The sequence below is a fragment of the Ischnura elegans genome, chromosome 10 (genome assembly GCF_921293095.1).
Source record: "Ischnura elegans chromosome 10, ioIscEleg1.1, whole genome shotgun sequence".
Classification (NCBI taxonomy): Eukaryota; Metazoa; Arthropoda; class Insecta; order Odonata; family Coenagrionidae; genus Ischnura; species Ischnura elegans.
The window spans coordinates 50,606,291-50,623,430 of NC_060255.1; the positions used below are offsets into that span (position 1 = coordinate 50,606,291).

Sequence of the window (17,140 nt, forward strand, 5' to 3'; positions counted from 1 at the left end):
CAAAGGCCGGTAAAATTGGAAAGACACGTCGATTATAAAGAAATTATCTCAATCAGATGATTTTTCTTAAATACTTAAGTGGATCCGAATGGTTACAAGCGGTGATCCCAAAACTTTAATATGCGTGCATTTTAAAATGTTTACTGATAGAAATTTAATCTTGTATTATGAGTAGATTTTTTGAGTTTTTGTCAAACACTCAAATGTGCATTTTCCGTGTTTTCCGAATGAATAATGAACTTATTTTTGTACAAATCGCATTTTTTCAAAAGAGACTTTTTTGGTTCAAATTTGAATTGTTGAAAAGTCAAGCTTTACATTGTAATTTAAAATATTATGCTCGAAAAATGTATATTGACCGACATTTTTCTATAATTCCTCTTGTTAAGGTAGGGTAAGCTAAGCTTGAAAGCATAGTGCTGCAAAGAGTGAACAACACTCACCACCCAGTGTAGAGGCATCACCTACTGGCAAGCCAGAGAACACTGTGAGCTCTGCATAGGATAGCAGAATGGAGACGGGTGTAAGGGAATGTGAGGTCAATTCAGATTTGCACCTCTGCCCATCAGCATACCTGCACTCCACTTCTCTGTGCTGAGGCATTGTGTCATGACTTCCTATCTTTTTTCAAACTCTTGAGTGGACGTCCAGGAGGAAAAAGGCAGAAAGAGAGGAGATTAGAGAAATTTTTCATCATCATCATCATCTCTCGGGTGGGCCAAAGGGCATCGCATCGAATTTAAGTTATAAGTTGAAAGGAGAATGCCAATTTATAGTTTTCTTTGGAATGATATCTGCTTAATAGTAAAAATTCTGATAACTTGGTATAAGATAGTCATGGCTAATATTGTGTGCAACTCGTACCTTCTTCTATCTCTATTTAACCCAAGAACCAATTGCAGTTCATAGTGTCAGCTGATATCAACAGCGCTAGTGTTTGTTCCTTTATCAAGAATGGCAATTGAATCGAATCTTTTTTAGCACCCCAGGAACCCTTGTTACATCATGCTATTTACCTACCTCTGCCTTTCTTCCCACCCCAACTCCTTAATAATAATAGTGATAATTTTCTTTTGACCATAATGTCTCATGATACGAGCAATTAAACTGTTCCATCTTCTACCAAAGCTTTTCAAGAGATTTCTCTTCTGTCCTACTCATCTTAGAACTTCTTCATTTCAAAAGCGTCCAACCTCGATTTCTCTGCTGCTGTCATCGTCCATGCCTCACTCCCAGAAAAAAGCATGCTCCAATTGTAAGTCTTGATGAATTGGTTCTTTACTTCCACATTTATATTCTTAACTGTTAGGAGAATCCTCATTTTGAGGAAAGCCATCTTCGCTTGGGGAATGCCACCGGCCATTTCCTTCTTGTTGATGATGTATTTCGAGTGTGCCCCATACACTTTTTGGATTTGTTGCCTGACATTTCGTGGCCTTTGCTGGTAAATTTTTTCGGAGGGAATGAAAATTGTTTTTCCTTAAGTTATCATTTTCCCGAAAAACATGATAAATAGCTGCAGTGGCGTAGCCTGGGGGTGGGTCCAGGGGCCCCGGACCCCCCCTGCAATATACAAGCAATTATTTTCCTTCATTAAAGGAAACAGAATATTGAAAAATCAGGAATTTACAAAATATTTCTTTAACAAATGAAGTTTTTTCGATTATGAAAAGTGTTAAAATTAGTTAAAAATCCATTACTTAGTACTCTGTTTTTCAAAAAATTTCCCCCTGGTTTTGGACCCCCCCCCCCCCGAACGAAATTCCTGCGCTACTGAATAGCTTTAATGACCCGCGAAAGCTTCAAGGAAGAAATATTTCCTTCTTGGTTTGTCCATTGCTGGCCACTTAGCTGCCAAAGCAGCAGAACTTGAACGACTGGGTCAGTCGCATAGATATTCGAAAAGGATAGCCTGTGAGCCGTCTACTGGGGCTCCGATCCGTGGGAAGCTTCTATTACATCGAGAACGGCCCATTGTAAGCAGTGGAAGTACGACCTCACTGCGGGGCGTAGCCCGAGTTTTTTTGGGATTCGTCCGTTGTGGCATGTTGTGCCCTCTCACCTCAACGCCGCTCCGGGGCTGCCTCGCCGCCAGATTCGCCAAACAACGTAAGCTTGGGAGCCCTTTCTTTTCCACTTTCCAAATTATTCCCTTCACCCCTTCTCCTTTGTTCCGTGTGCCGTGGTCGTCTTTTTGGCAGGGTTTTTGGTTTGTCTTAAGTTCATTTTGTGGCAATAAATTGCATTAAAAAAAAATGTATTGCTGCCTGCTTACTGCCACCACCTTCACCCATAGTTCACCTGCATTGCCTTAATGACTGCGTCGGGATTTTTTCATCCTTTACTTTCCGGTCCTGTCTCAACTGCCGGAGACATCGGCGGGCTCCTTATCGCGGCGGCGACTCCAACATTTTTTTTCTTTCGCTTCGTCCTCCTTCCTCCTGGGTGCCCGCGATAAAGTCTCTGACTCATAAGCCTGTCTCCTAGAGTGTATCCCCGCGGATCCGACTAAGGTTCTATTTCCTTTGTAGTCCATAGTGGGTGTAGGAAATGCGCCCAGTGTTCAGTGCTTTGGTATATTTGCGCGATCGGCAAAACAGTGAGGAATCTCGTTATTTAATTCATTTTTATTAGGTACTTTCCAAGCCCAAGTACTTTTTGAAGCAATTTTACTAAGTAAAGTTATTGCCTATTGATTCGTGCATATGATTGAACTCTCCCATAATTTATTTCTCTCTTCGTTGTTAAAAAAAAATTAACTTTTGTCCGGCGCCATATGTGCCCTGGGCTTTTCTATAAGATTCGATTTGACCTCATCCAGTAACTCTTGTGTTCTCATTTCAATTGTAGACGATCGTTGTTATTATCCTCGATAGTTGAGACGACAGGCTTACTGTCCTAAGGCTCCTATTTGAAACGGAAAGGTCAGGGGCGGCCTGAGCTCATGATGGGGCCCTCACCCGGAAAATTTTAGGTAATCGAAAGTCCGGAAATAGAATTTGACGCTATTCTAGCACTTAAAAACTAGATACAAGTTAATAAAAGTAGCATTTTCGTCAGTAAAAAGTGAGAATTTCATAGTTCACAAAAAATCAATGATAAAAGTAAAAAAAAAAACAATAATGAGCTTTTCGAATTACCCCTTTAAAAAACATAGGGTTCTCTTCATTATACTTTTGACTCCTTCATTGTATTTATTTTTACATCACCTTTTCACACTGAGTATTTTGCAAATAAACAAATTAATGGTAACTTAGAATTTTATAATTGCAAAAAAATTTTGTTTCAAGTAATCTGAGTCCTTATATTAAACCTTTCATATATGCTCCACGATGGACACGAACGTTGTGGGGGTCCCTAAGCTCGGGGCCCTCTGCGATTGCCGACCAGACGACCTGGCCAGACTTCTTCAGACCCCTGGGAAGGGTAGGTAATCACAGGAGGTTCTGCACCTGATTACAGCGCGGTTTGGTATTCTGACGGAGACGGGCCGGACGGACGAGAAAATAACCGGCCAATTAATTGCACGAGCTATTTGGAAGCTCCACCTTTTCCGGTATGAAAACCTTTCGGAACAAGTTACCTAACCGCGCTTGTAGTATTTATTTCTTTCTTTAATATTTCCTCCCACGAATCTTATACGGTATACTTTATCTTTGAAAATATTGGTAGCAGTATCAGTATGGGCCATTCCATCTCAATGCAACAACCGTTTGTACCTTTGGGTCTCGGATTTCGATGCAAATTTTTGTATGGTCATAGATAGATTGAGGAGAGTAGGCCTTACAGTGAATTAAAGAAGGCAGTGCTGGAAGGAAAGGGAGGCTCCCAGATCACTTCTTTAGTACTCCATGGAAACTTACCTTAATCGGTAGAATACTATAAGTCAAGTCAGTATCCACCCCAAAGAAAAATACTCCGAGACACTTCTGAGAAAAAAAACGAGCTTTGAATCATATAATAGGATGGTTTCCTATTTTTTAAAATAGCTTAAATCGAAAGATTATTACTCCCGGAGTACGTATTTCACGCTTTTAGATTTTTAGTGACGATATCTATTTTTCGCGATTAACTGAAAAGTGAAAATTTTCAAGCGCGCGAAAACGCGACGGCTAAGAGTGAATGCTGGGAAAAGCCCGTGGGACGTCATTCTGGTTCCAGCTCCCGCCGTGTGAGGTCATCTTGGTGCGAGGCTATGAGCGCCGCTACGATGCAGGCTGCTAACAGGTAGCAGAGTACCCTGCTAGCAGTTAGCCCTTGGCTTAAATAAATATTATTATATCCTAACAAATGAAGGAAACTTTCCGACCTTAGGCAATTTTAATAGGCGATTATTAAGAAATGCTTCCCTGAGCTCTGTGCCACATGCATGCATTGGTAATCTCACAGGCGATGTAAAACTCCTGACTACTCGTATAGAATCTTGGTCTCTGTGACGACACGTGGAGTGGCATCGCATGGGCTTCAATCTGGCCTTTTTCAAATGAGGTTAAAATTGACCATTAACATTTGTCTAAACTGGGATTTCGAAAAGTAAATAATTTGTATATTATGAATACACTAATGGTGGGTGACGAATCGCAATCAATGCCTTTCGTTTTCTTTGATGAAGGAAACTACCCTATTCCATCCACTTCACCATTAAATTGTCGGAGAGCCATAAATTGGAGCTTATTTAAAGCTGAGACTTTTCGTAAGACATTGAATGAGTGAAAATAATTAAAATGCCCTTTTATTTTATTTTCATGTTTAAAAAATTGTCAATCAACTTTTCTCAAACACTCCATCTCTGAGTTAGCCCAAACTTTTATTTTATAATCTAGACACACCGTTAAAAAAATTAAATTTAGGGGCAAATCATAAATGGATTTTTAGGAAACGTAACCATTTGTATTTTTCCAGAATAGCTTTTACAGTCCATCATGATGATTCCTGAATCTTTGATTCATTGGAATGTAGTCGATTTGGAATCTCCCAAGGTCTCCTTCATTTTCCACGTGTATCTTCTTCGAATGGGATTTTTGGATGTGTCGGAGACCACTAGCCTGTGTTCAGAGTTGAATTCAAGTAGCCTGTCTCCTCTTTCATTCCTGTTCCCTAATTCATATTTTCCGATTACTAATCTGCCTTGACCTTAATGACATTCTTGTCACCTAAAATAATAGGATTTCCTTCACCTCTTACCAGTATGATAATTTCCGTTATATCTTGGTAGACGTCTTCTACTCGTTCATCTTCAGCGTTGGGAAAAGTACTGAGAGAAAGTAATTGGGCTGAATTATAATTACTTCGTAAGAAAAGCAATCAATTACGAGTGCAAATTATTGATTTTTAAAAGTAATCAGTAAAATTAATGTTACAACTGCATGTACTTCTTGTAAGATTGTCGCTGGCCGCTAATGACAAGTTTCTCTCTTTTTTCAACAATTTAATTTTATTATCTCATATTAAATTACTATTGCTTCAAATCATTTCCGCGAAAAGTAAAAAAGTAACTTCTAAATTTCAATAAATTTCTTGCAGAATACACAAATACCCTAGTTAATTAATTTCTCGATATGGCTCATGTAATTATTGTACAACTGGTAAGAGAGTTATTATGAGTATTTTGAATACATACATTACGCCAATAACAATTTGATTTTCTGTACTAGAGGTTCAATTTATAATTGTTAAGCATCCGGTTTTCAAAGGTATGTTAAGATATAATAATTGTTTTTGAAAAGGAGGTTGAATTGAATTAAAACTTTATTGGTGAAGCGCCAAGTGGAGCAAATACAATCAAATGCTTTTCCATTTTATAGGTTCTTAAACGTAGCATATTGATACATGTTACACGCAGCATTCAGGTGAGATGTTCCTTTGGAATTGTTGGAAAGCAGCCCAAGAGGCGACCGGCAGATCTGAAACATTAAAATACGCCATTAAACCAATATGGCCCTAGTTTTAGAAGGTGTGCAAGCAGTAGGTCCATCACACAGGAAGTACTTTTAATTTAAGATTAAATTTGTCAGTACTTAAATATATTCTTAAGTTAAAAATACAGTATGAGAGAGAGATGAAAAAGAAATAAGAGAGATTTTGAAGACATCAGGGTGAAGATAATTATTTGAGGCGATTAACACCTGAATGGTGTGGACCGCATTGTCGTGGTATTTTATTCCTACTCATTGCTACTATTTTAAACTATTTTTATGAATTATATCTTATCTATAACTATAAAAAAGTTGAAATGTTGCACTTCAAGGAGCTCATATTTCAAATATATATGATCATTTCTGTGTGAAGAATTCGCAAAATTTGGTATTTTGAACGAAAAATTAATTTAAATATTGCACCTGAGAATGGCCTTTCAATTGTTAAATAACAGGCCGGGATCAAAATGTTTCTTTTTATTCTACATTTGAACAATCTGTGAGCCACCTCATTGATTTTTGACATGGGGTGAGTTGCATAAAAAATTGCGTGACTATTATCTCTTCGGTGCCATAGGAAGAGGACACATTTTCAAAATATATACGCTTAAGAGACTGCTCTGAGTGTCCACCAATCATGCGTAAGTCCACACGAAGCAAAGAAATAAAGGACAAAGAAAGTAGACAAAAATAAATCATATTCAGGGTGGGGAAAAATAGTGTCACGAAATTTTAACTAGATTGCTGCTGATAGGGAATGAGAACCCAAGGGGTCCTTAGACGGTTACAACGTACCGGTGCCGGGGCCCAACACAACTGATACGCCCGCGCTTCTGGGGAGGAGATCGGAAGGGAAGGAAAAAGGATGGAGGCGCCGCCGCGATACCCAACGACGCCTCCGGGGTAGGGATAGGGATGGAAGGGCGGGACGGGGTATACCCTCGCCGCTATGAAAGCGACCAGAGCCCGCTACTAGCGAAACGATTATATGTTTTACCAACGATTTCGGAATATTTTACTATAAATAAGTAAAATCCAAAGATTGCTGGAAATTGCTGATGTCAGTAGGGACCATAATTACCTGTGATGTTTAGGTCGAAAATGCAACATTTTTAAACTACCGAAACTTTGAGGCAAGCGCTCCGATTGGCCGCGAGTTTGCCCTGTTGCCGGGTGCCTTGGATACTTCGCGATCTCCGGTAGGCAAAGCATCCGAAGTCATGGGTTGTCCATAGCATCCGGCAACAGGGAAAAGTCGCGGCCAATCGGAGTGCTTGGCTCAAGGTTTACGTAGTTTAAAAATGGCGCGTTTTCGGCTGGGACGGTGATTGGGTCCCTTCGCAGGGACAGATTTTGACGCTATTTTGGCAATTAAAAACCAGATAAAAGTTAATAAAAACTATCAATTTCGTAAGAAAAAATACTATGAAAAGTGACAATTTCACAGTTCATAAAATTTCATAATCTATTACGGTTCTATGAACTATTATACAGCGAATTAGTACCTTGAAAGTGCACTAAAGTTAAAAAAAAACTCTAAAATAATCTTTTCGAATAAATGTTTAAAAAAATCATCAGGTTCTCTTTTATCATCTGAAACCTTTATTTTATCTATTTTCATATAGTCTTTTTACAATAGGCATGCATACAGTGTAAAGAAACTAATGAAAACGTAGAATTGTGTTATTGGAAAAAACTTTGGTTCAAATAATTTGATTCATATTTATTATACCTTTCATCACTTTCATATACGCTTCACGATAGGCGCGAGCGTTGTAGGAGCCCCCTGAGCTCGGGGCCCTTGACGATTGCTGACAAACCAACCTCGCCCAACCATAGATCTTTTTTGTACGCCGCCATTAATCTGACCCGAATCACGTGACTCCGAGAGCGAAAAGGCTATGTTGGCTACGCGCTCCAGCCGCAAGGGGCTAGTGGAAAGCGCCATCTACTGTATGAAAGATCTATGGGTCCAACCACCCCTGGTTTTCGGCCAAAATAATCAGCAATTTTGGTTCTTACTGGAATCAGCTAACCAGGGCTAAAATTTCGTGAAACTATTTTTCTTCACCCTTTACATGAAAAATTTACGTATACTTTTTCCAAAAGACGAAGATGACCAAACTTGCCTTCTGATAGATAAAAAAAACTCATGGTGCGGAAGTGACGATAGGATTGCAGTCCACATTGCCTGGGAAGTCACATCCTTGTGTGTTAGGGTTGAAGAAAAGATGTCCGGGGCACTCGAAAGCCCATGCATTAGCTCCATCGCACAGGAAGTACTTGTGGCAGTCATATGGATTGGGGTAAAATCCAGGTGCGTTGTTTGGGCACTGGAAGTTTCAGAAAAAGAATTAGAAATTTTCTTTTTTTGGAACCCTTTTACGGATCATAAATAAGAAATGCAACCGAAATAATTGACCTTTTTTATTTAATACAATTGAAATCTAGAAGATGCTGTTTTGGCTGATTATTTTGCCTAAATTCAATGTGTAAACAAAAGTCGCTTAGCGCACGATCGAGATGATTCGGTAGCCATCCGAGCCATAATTCAATGAAATTAATAAGGTTGCAGTAAATAAGCTATATAGGACAAAAATTACGGGATATTCAATGTTATCATCATTGTATTTTAATAGGTAAAAATATTTAAGGCAAAAAATTAAAATTAAAAAATATTTTAAGGTAGAAAATAGAGGTAAAGCTGAATAAAAAACTAAGGTTTCCACTACAGCATACAGGTGAAAATTATATTAGAAATAACTGACAGCCTAATAATGCCTATCTTTTGAATGGTGCAAAATTGATTCTCTGTCGATAATGCCATAAAAATCTACCGTCTGCATGACGCACTATCCAAAATTTCAAATAATTCATGAAGAGTATCATAAAGTCATTTGATACTTCACTCATTATGAAACTTCACTATAAATAATAACTTGACTTACACGATACCAGGGTGACGCCGTCGCTGAGGAAAAAAATTATTTTTTGAGATTAATGCAGGAACGATATTCGTAATAAAAATCATTCATCAAATTCATTTTTATTGTGCGTATATTATATAGTAACAAGTAAACACTTACGCTTAGACGTGGTTGCATCACCATCTCTGACAACGGCACCTAAAATAAAATATAATTGGTTACTGGAGGTATCGATGAATAATTATGAAAATTGAGGGTTTCCTTATGATTTACGGAAAATATCATATTACTATTGTTGTTTCTCTCACAAGTTACCTCGTATTGATTACTGCGCCGGGAAACAAAAAGACAATGGATCAATTAACATTTCATGAAGAAACATTCAGCCAGTTTTTCAAAAGTTTTTAAATTGAATTTCGCTTGATTTGTAGTATTCAATCGTAGCTTTAAATGATTTATGGATTATTCTTGTCGTTGACTAAAAAAGTATACCCAATAACCGCCTCTTGCTACCACACGATTTTAATATTTTGGGGGAACTGCTGATATTTGTTCTCTTAAAAGGCAATATTACATACGCTGTTGTGTCAAGTTTTATAGCCTTTTTCAACTTATGATGTGTTTTAAATCGTTTTCCTTGTGGAAATAGAATGTCTACTCCGGTAGTTTGTGATGTAAATATCCTTAACTGTTTTCTGTAATTTAAATGCCTATCATCCTGTCCTTATCACTGTCATTATTATATGTGAGTGGATACTAGAAGAGGTACAAGGCTATGAAAGACATTTTAAAACCACCTGATAAATGGACATTTACGACTACTTTGAGAACGTAAGAAAGTCGGAGTGAATCTCACAATAATTCTGTGACTTATAGCCGTATCAATTAGATGGATGGGTGAAGAAGGGTGTGAAAGAGAAGACAAACTAGGCGTGAAAACATTAGTTAATTGAAGAAATGATCGGAGAGCTGCGTCAAATCAATCTTAGGATTGTTGACCAGTGATGATCAAATATGAACAGCGAAATGAGCTGTATTGCTTCTATACATTAATAGTTTAAAAATGTGTACCCTACTGCATGTATGAGTGAAAGGTTTGAGTGCTTGTGAGTGTTATTGTGGTAATAAATTGACATTCTCAGCAGATTTGCAAAGGTTCCCATTCGGTTGCTGTGAATGCAGCTGTGGTAGTCCCTGACGAGGAAGTAATACTGCCATAAACTATCACAGGAAGATATTTTGGCTTTGGTTGGACTATTGGTGCCAAATTTTATGGCCATTGGAGGCCCTTTCTTTAACTATTAGTCGTAGAACTCATTTCCCTTTATTTAACTGTTAACATTTCTAGTGTGATATGACTAGAAAAATGTTCTTGAAATTTATTAGTCGGACCAAATTTCATTTAGCAAACTTTGTCCTTGACTTCATGGGCGGATCCAGGATTTTTTCTGGGGAGGGCACAAGGATCTGACAGGTCTTCTCATATTTGAGATAAAAAATTCAACAATTACTGTTAAAAACGTTCTCCTTAATTTTGATATAAAAGTTATTAACATTACATTAAGTGATTGAATCTCCGTTATACACAAAATAAAACGAACGTCATGACAACCGTTTTAAACATCTTGTCTATTTTTAAGCGTCTGTGGAGAGGGCACGAACTTCCGTGTTAGCTTCCTGAACCCGCCTATGCTTGACTTCATCATCATCCACAGATTTACCGGACGACGTGGATTTTAACTTCCGCAATATGTCTCGGGTCGCAGTCAAAAGGTCCGCTCCTAAAATCCCTGGCGACAAAAGGCGCGAGACAAAACGCCCTGGACAAAATCCCCGCGGCGGCAAAATCCCCGTGGCGATCTTGTCGCCGATTTTGTGGCGGTTTTCCCGCCGGGCCTTATGTCTTCACGGGGTTTTGTCGCCGGGCCTTATGTCCTCAGGGCGTTTTGTCGTCGGGCCTTGTGCCGGCGGGGGTATTGTCGTCGGGGATTCTGCGCCGGGCCTCATGTCGGTAACCCATATGTCTCCATTCAGTTATCTTTGTTTTCTCTCTCCGTCTAATGATCCTCAAAGCCGACAAATATCCTTCTGCATCCGGGGGATCGGGTTGGTGCGGTGGCTAGTGTTGGCTTCCCACCCGGCGGGCTCGGGTTCAAATCCCGGCAGTGGCAGAGAATTTTTCAGAGACTGCCCGATCCCTGCTTGAGTGTTGTGTGGAGGACATTTCAAGCGCAACACTCCGTCCGTCGGATGGGACGTTAAGCCGTGGTCCCCTTGGCGCCTTTCGTTAAGAGCAGGCTAATGCCGACGCCGGGATTCTCTCCACCCTTCCTTCCATACCCTTACCAAATGGCGCGAATGACCTCAGCTGTCGGTCGCCTCCTCCAAATACCATACCATATCCTTCTGCGCCCAGTAGTAATCTCTTTCGCGGTCTACCTCTCTTTCTGGCCCTTTACATCAAACTATTAACCCTTTGCGGACCACTGATTATGTCGAGGCAAAGAACAAAGTTACAGATTACTTTTTTCAGTACTTATTTATATTAATTATTAGGGATCAAGAGTGATCTGAAAATTGATTTAATTTTTCACAAAGAAGAGGAGATGAACTTATATTTCTCCTTCGCTACTGCCACTTCTTTCGTTTTATGGCCTATGCCATCACAAGGTTGTCGCTCTTGGCACCAATCTGTGCAGATAGCGAGGTGTCGCTATTGAGTCACTGCTATTGGATTGAAAAATGTTATCACTCTACGATATTTTTCCTTCCAACGATATCGTTTGATAAAAACGCGGAGTTTTGGCTTCTACATTGGCGGGCGCGCATTTGCAAGGATTACTAATGTCTATATTCTCAACTACCATTCTTTTAGGGAAATTTATCATCGATACATATGTTAACAAAATATTTTATATCTTAGAGCCGATATTGTAATTCGTTCAATCCTTTCATCTACTTTTTCAGAAAAAATAGGATCGAACAAAACGTTCTCTTACCTTGGCAGGTAACCGCAAGGACTACAGCGCCTGAAAATATAGAGTTTAAAATTATTTCATCTTGTTTACTCAGTACTTACTTACTATTACATCTCTTCCCACACTCTAAACATAACCCAAAAAATTACTATCTTTTAAAAATAAAATTCCACTGGTTGCTTTATCATGCATGCCAATCAAAGAGTTCATTCTTTGAAAATGTTCAATGTTTGATACATATAAAAAAGTGTTATCACCCTGAGATATGCACTCGGTGGATTTCATTTTATATGCTATAAAATGACTTTCCATTTGTTTTCTTCGGGGCGAATTATAATTTCCGTCCCAAGGACATTCGTATACCTGTTCAAATCGGGCGCAGGAAGAGGTCATTACGGATAACGTAACGTCCTCAACCGTGGTGAGTATCTATGGTTCAGCTGATTTGGAGGCTAGAGTAACTCGGCTCATCCGTACTCCGCACATTATACCTGGCTCTGTAGATAAGAAGGCCCATTTTCCGCACAGTGCGCAAAGTTGCCTTCAACCGCAACTGTTCATATTGCACACATTCACCCAACCCAACTTGACCTGAACGCGAGCGACCAAACGTCGCATAATGCTGCCATTGCAACGGGAATAGGTCGTCTCACGGATCTTAAGTAGATAAACATTCATATATGTTTGGTAACTATAGGCGAAAAGCATCCTTATGGGTTGTGAAATAAAGTTTTTAGCTGTTCGAGGCTTATGGTGGATATGACTGACTAAACGAAAAGCAAACATTAAATTTCATTTTCGTGATGCAGTGAAGTTTTAATCAGTAGAACAGCAATACTATAAAATCACAAATTCGCAGTATGTCATGCACCTAGCAGGAAAATCCCACACACAGCCCCCACACCCGTTAAGGCCGTTTTACACGGGGCACGGAATTGCGCAGGTTAGAGCTGCATTAATTTCTAAAATGGCGTGGAATTGCGCGAATGCATGAACGAAATTAGAACAGGGGCTATTTTGCCGTCTCACATCCACGCATTCTCGCATGTGTTCTTGCAATTCACCGCTTTACACGACGCAATTTTGATTTCGCCTTCGCACGTACGTCAGATAGCGCAATTCCGTGTACCGTGTAAAACGGCCTTTAGGAGCAACTAGCAACTGGTAATTTGCGGAATACAGACGGATTGTGGGACCTTTTTTCGACCCTTTTGATTATCATAAAATGTTCAGAATACAGATGCTACAGGTCTCTCTTTACCTTCGATCAAAATCAGCGTATAGGGTTAGGTTAGCACATTTTTAGGGAGGATACCCCAAGCTAGTTTATATTCCAGTAAGTACGACTGATATAACATACAACGGAATGTCAGTGCAAACCGCGAGCATGCCCTCTCACATGATCCATTAAACCTCTAAGTACGTGCCATGGGCCGAAGTAGGTATCGGCTATTGCTTTTGCGAAAGGTGCCACGAGACGATATAACAGTTCGCGGGTAGACCGGATTGAAAATCATAATAAGTTAATACATTTTGTTTTATCGTCTACGCAATGTTTAGAACATTATAACCAACAAATAATTCCTTTATGGTAACATAAAAGTAACATTAAATAGGGTGGTTTCCTATTTTTTTATTGCCTAAATCGAAAGATTATTACTCCTGGAGTACGTATTTCACGCTATTAGATTTTTAAATGACGATATCTATTTTTCGCGATTAAATGAAAAGTGAAAATTTTCAAGCCCGCGAAAACGCGACGGCTAAGTATGAATGCTGGGAAAAGCCCAAGTGACGTCTGGCTGCTGCTGTGTGAGGCCACCTGGGTGCGAGGATATGAACGCCGCTAAGATGCAGGCTGCTTGCAGCCGAGAATGTCAGAAGCGTAGAGTATCCTGCTAGCAGGTAGCGCTTGGCTTAAACAAGGATTATTAATACCCTATCAAACGAAGGAAACTCTCCGACCATAGGCAATTTTAATACAGTAGATTCCGGTTAATTGGGACATATCGGGACTTGTGCACTTTGCCCCAATTAAGCGGCTGTCCCAATTAGGCGAACTATCCTGTATATGGGCATAAACAAGCGTTGAAATGATAGAAAGAAGACTAAAGAATGTTTAAAATGCAACGTAAGTTTATTTAACTATTAATTTGATTAATAAATCAGCGAGTTTAGTTAATTTATTATGATTTTTAATAATTATAACAATATAGTTAAAATATTTTTCACAGCCTCGGGAGACGCTGAATGAATGTCTTTTACTAATTGTAAGTCCTATTAAAGAAAAGTCCTACCCTCTTGCGGATAGTATAACAACAAGAGCTTTCAAAATAGGGCAAGAATAGGAACATTTGTGAAAAATAAAAGTAAATCAAAGGAGAAAAAAAAATAGTATTCTGAAAACAAAAAAATTTAATTTGGTCGCGAGTATAGAGTCTATGTCGCCGACTCATGGCCCAATAAAGCGGCATGCTGTCTCAATTAAGCGGAGAATACTCTGAGATATTCCTCTATTGGGTTCTGTTCTTCAAGATCTGCCCCAATAAAACGGCTGTCCCACGTAACCACTGGACCCATTAAACGGAATCTACTGTAGGTGATTACTAAGGGATGTTTCCCGGAGCTCTGTGCCTCATGAATGCATTGGTAATCTCAGACGATGTAAAACTCCTGAATACTTGTATAGCATTTAGGCCCCTGTGACGTCACGTGGAGTGGCGTCGCATAGGCTTCAATCTGGCCTTTTTCAAATGAGGTTAAAATTGTCCACTAACATTCGTCTAAACTGGGATTTCTAAAAGCAAATAATTTGTATATTATGAATACACTAATGGTGGGTAATGAATCGCAATCAATGCCTTTCGTTTTCTTTGATGAAGGAAACTACCCTATTGATATACTACCTATGTACACATTGATATCTCACCACTGTAGTTTTCTCTCTTTTACTTAGATCAAATAAGCTTAGGTTTAGCTCAGCAAACGGTAACGGCAAGGATTTTCACTTCCTTGAAGGTGAGGTTGGAAAACGAAATGCGTAAAGGTCTTTGATGGTTGCCAAAGTATAAAGCCACCATATCCTTCTCTATTGAGTACTAACTGCAGCTTGCGATTCGACTCAAGTGATCCCAAGTGATATTAAAGGGAGGCGTCTCTACCGCTGACGGGCCAGATATTCTAATGCTTCGTTTGTTTAAAATTCATCACGTTATCTGATAATCTCAGGGCATGTACGAAACACCACATGGGGACATATAAACAAGAGGCCTCAAAGTGGCTGCGCAGTTACTAAAAGTTGAAGGATACATACGCACTTCTAACAAAGACAACTGCCGGAAAAATAAACAAGTACGAAGAATTTGCAATAGAAATAAAAAGAAGATGGAGTGTAGAAAAGATTTTTATAGCACTTATCGTTATCTCTGCCAACGGTATCGTCCCGAAACAAATAAAAGATAGTTTAACAATACTCAATTTTAATCCAAATACATATTTCGAACGGCAAAAGGCCATAATAATCTCAACTTGCCTCATCATCATAGGCGGATTTAGGGAAGGGGCACGGGGGTACGTGCCCTCACCCCAGACGTTTAAAAAATGGAATTTTTTTACATAGTTATCATTACGTTCGTTATGTTTTGTGTATTGTGGAGCCTCAATCATTTAATGTCATTTCAATAACTTTCATATTAAAATAAAGAGAATATTTCGTTCAGAAATTGTTGTATCTTGTTTTCAATCTCAAGTATGAGAAGATCAATTGGATGGATGAGGCAGATACTTTGTGGAGATCCATTATGAGATATGAAGTGAAACACTTTGCACTTTCCACATAAAAAGTAATCTTGTAAAGTAAAAGTAGTCTTGATAATGCTGCACTGCAGCGAAACATGTCGACTGTAGTTTAATAAATTTTTATGTGGAAAGTGCAAAGTGTTTCACTTCATATCTCTATGAGAAGATCGTTCTACGGTCAGACTCGTGTGCCCGCCCCAGAATAAAATCCTGGATCCTCCCCTGCTCATCACGATAAAATTTCTTAGCTTAACACAACAGTAAAGAGTTACTTAGGGGAGAACCCTTACTCTTGAAGAAAATTAATTTAAAAAATTAATTAAAAAGATAATAATAATGTTAAATGGAGAGTAAACTTACCAATAAAAAGGGATATAAATATGGACTTCATGGCGTTTGTATGCAGGGATCAACCTGTAAAATGATGGATCAAGTAATCGGCGCAAGCACTCTTCAAGACTGAGGTTCGCACAGCCTGCTTCGGTCCTTTTCTTGAGAGACAAACAAATCCACGCACTTTTATCTGTTGCTAAAACAGCTAATCCAGGAGATTTTGGCTTGACGTCACCAATCTATAATTCAACGTCGGAATTCGTGGTCACCGTGAAAACGATAGATAAAACTCATTTTTTGCTCAATTCTAAAGTTCGATGACGATTGGGCAGATATTTCTCACCTCTCAAAATCAGTATAGGAGATGCGTATTTTTTCTTGGAACTGTAAGGTGACACAAGAGAATACCAGAAATGACGATAATCTTTTAGCCTTTCTGGTTGGCTCATAATTTTTTCGCGTTGAACTATGTAAAACAAGCATGAATCACACAGTCACGTTTTTATCAGAAGTTTTGAGAAAAGATGCCGTGATGGAGGTTTTCGCTTCAATATTTCTAAAAAAAAAAAGCTCCGATCTATATCGATAAAATGAATGAACTATCAATTGATATGTCGATATAAGTCGATAAAATACGATCTAAATTAAATTTCCACCGTCGCTCAAGAACCTTAGTTTCGTTCCAAACAGTCATCAGTGGGTATACCTTATTACTGAAGAACTCAATTTATGGTTACGCATAATGGTGAAATTAAATTTGACGAAATATCTTTGTATCTATTTAAATAATAATTCTAAAAACTGTAATCGGTTTCTACAATTACCTGCACACATAAGTGCTAAGAGCGACGGAAGTTCTTCAAGTTCCTTGGTATAGGTTAGTGAGATAGTATAATGATAAGCAAAAGCTTAAACTCAATGAAAAACCGACTTAAACTCAGGTGGAAGAAATTCCAGAGTTGAAAGGGTTGTTTTCATCGGATTCCGATGGGCATTTACATCCACCAACCTAGAGGAAGGTTTAGATGGATGTCGAATACGGATACCCTCAGCAATAAAAACTAGGAATGCTTTTAAACCCTTCTTTTTCCAGTGGGGCAATGTTTTTTTCTCCACCTTTGAGCTGCGGGCCATATAAGTTTATCCTCAACAAAAGCCTTCCAAATGTAACACACTTGGTGCACCCTTC

At 38.9% G+C, this 17,140-nt stretch overlaps 1 protein-coding gene across 1 annotated transcript; it reads right to left on the reverse strand.

The window, feature by feature from the left end:
* Window positions 1-5,730: 5,730 nt before the first annotated feature.
* Window positions 5,731-16,123, reverse strand: LOC124167023 (major mite allergen Der p 23-like). Its single transcript, XM_046544789.1, has 6 exons — window positions 15,979-16,123; window positions 11,842-11,871; window positions 9,002-9,040; window positions 8,864-8,886; window positions 8,045-8,248; window positions 5,731-5,903 (listed from the first exon to the last, which is right to left on the reverse strand). Exons 1-5 carry the CDS (start codon window positions 16,007-16,009, stop codon window positions 8,066-8,068), a joined length of 306 nt encoding a protein of 101 aa, XP_046400745.1. The 5' UTR covers window positions 16,010-16,123; the 3' UTR covers window positions 5,731-5,903; window positions 8,045-8,065.
* Window positions 16,124-17,140: the final 1,017 nt, after the last annotated feature.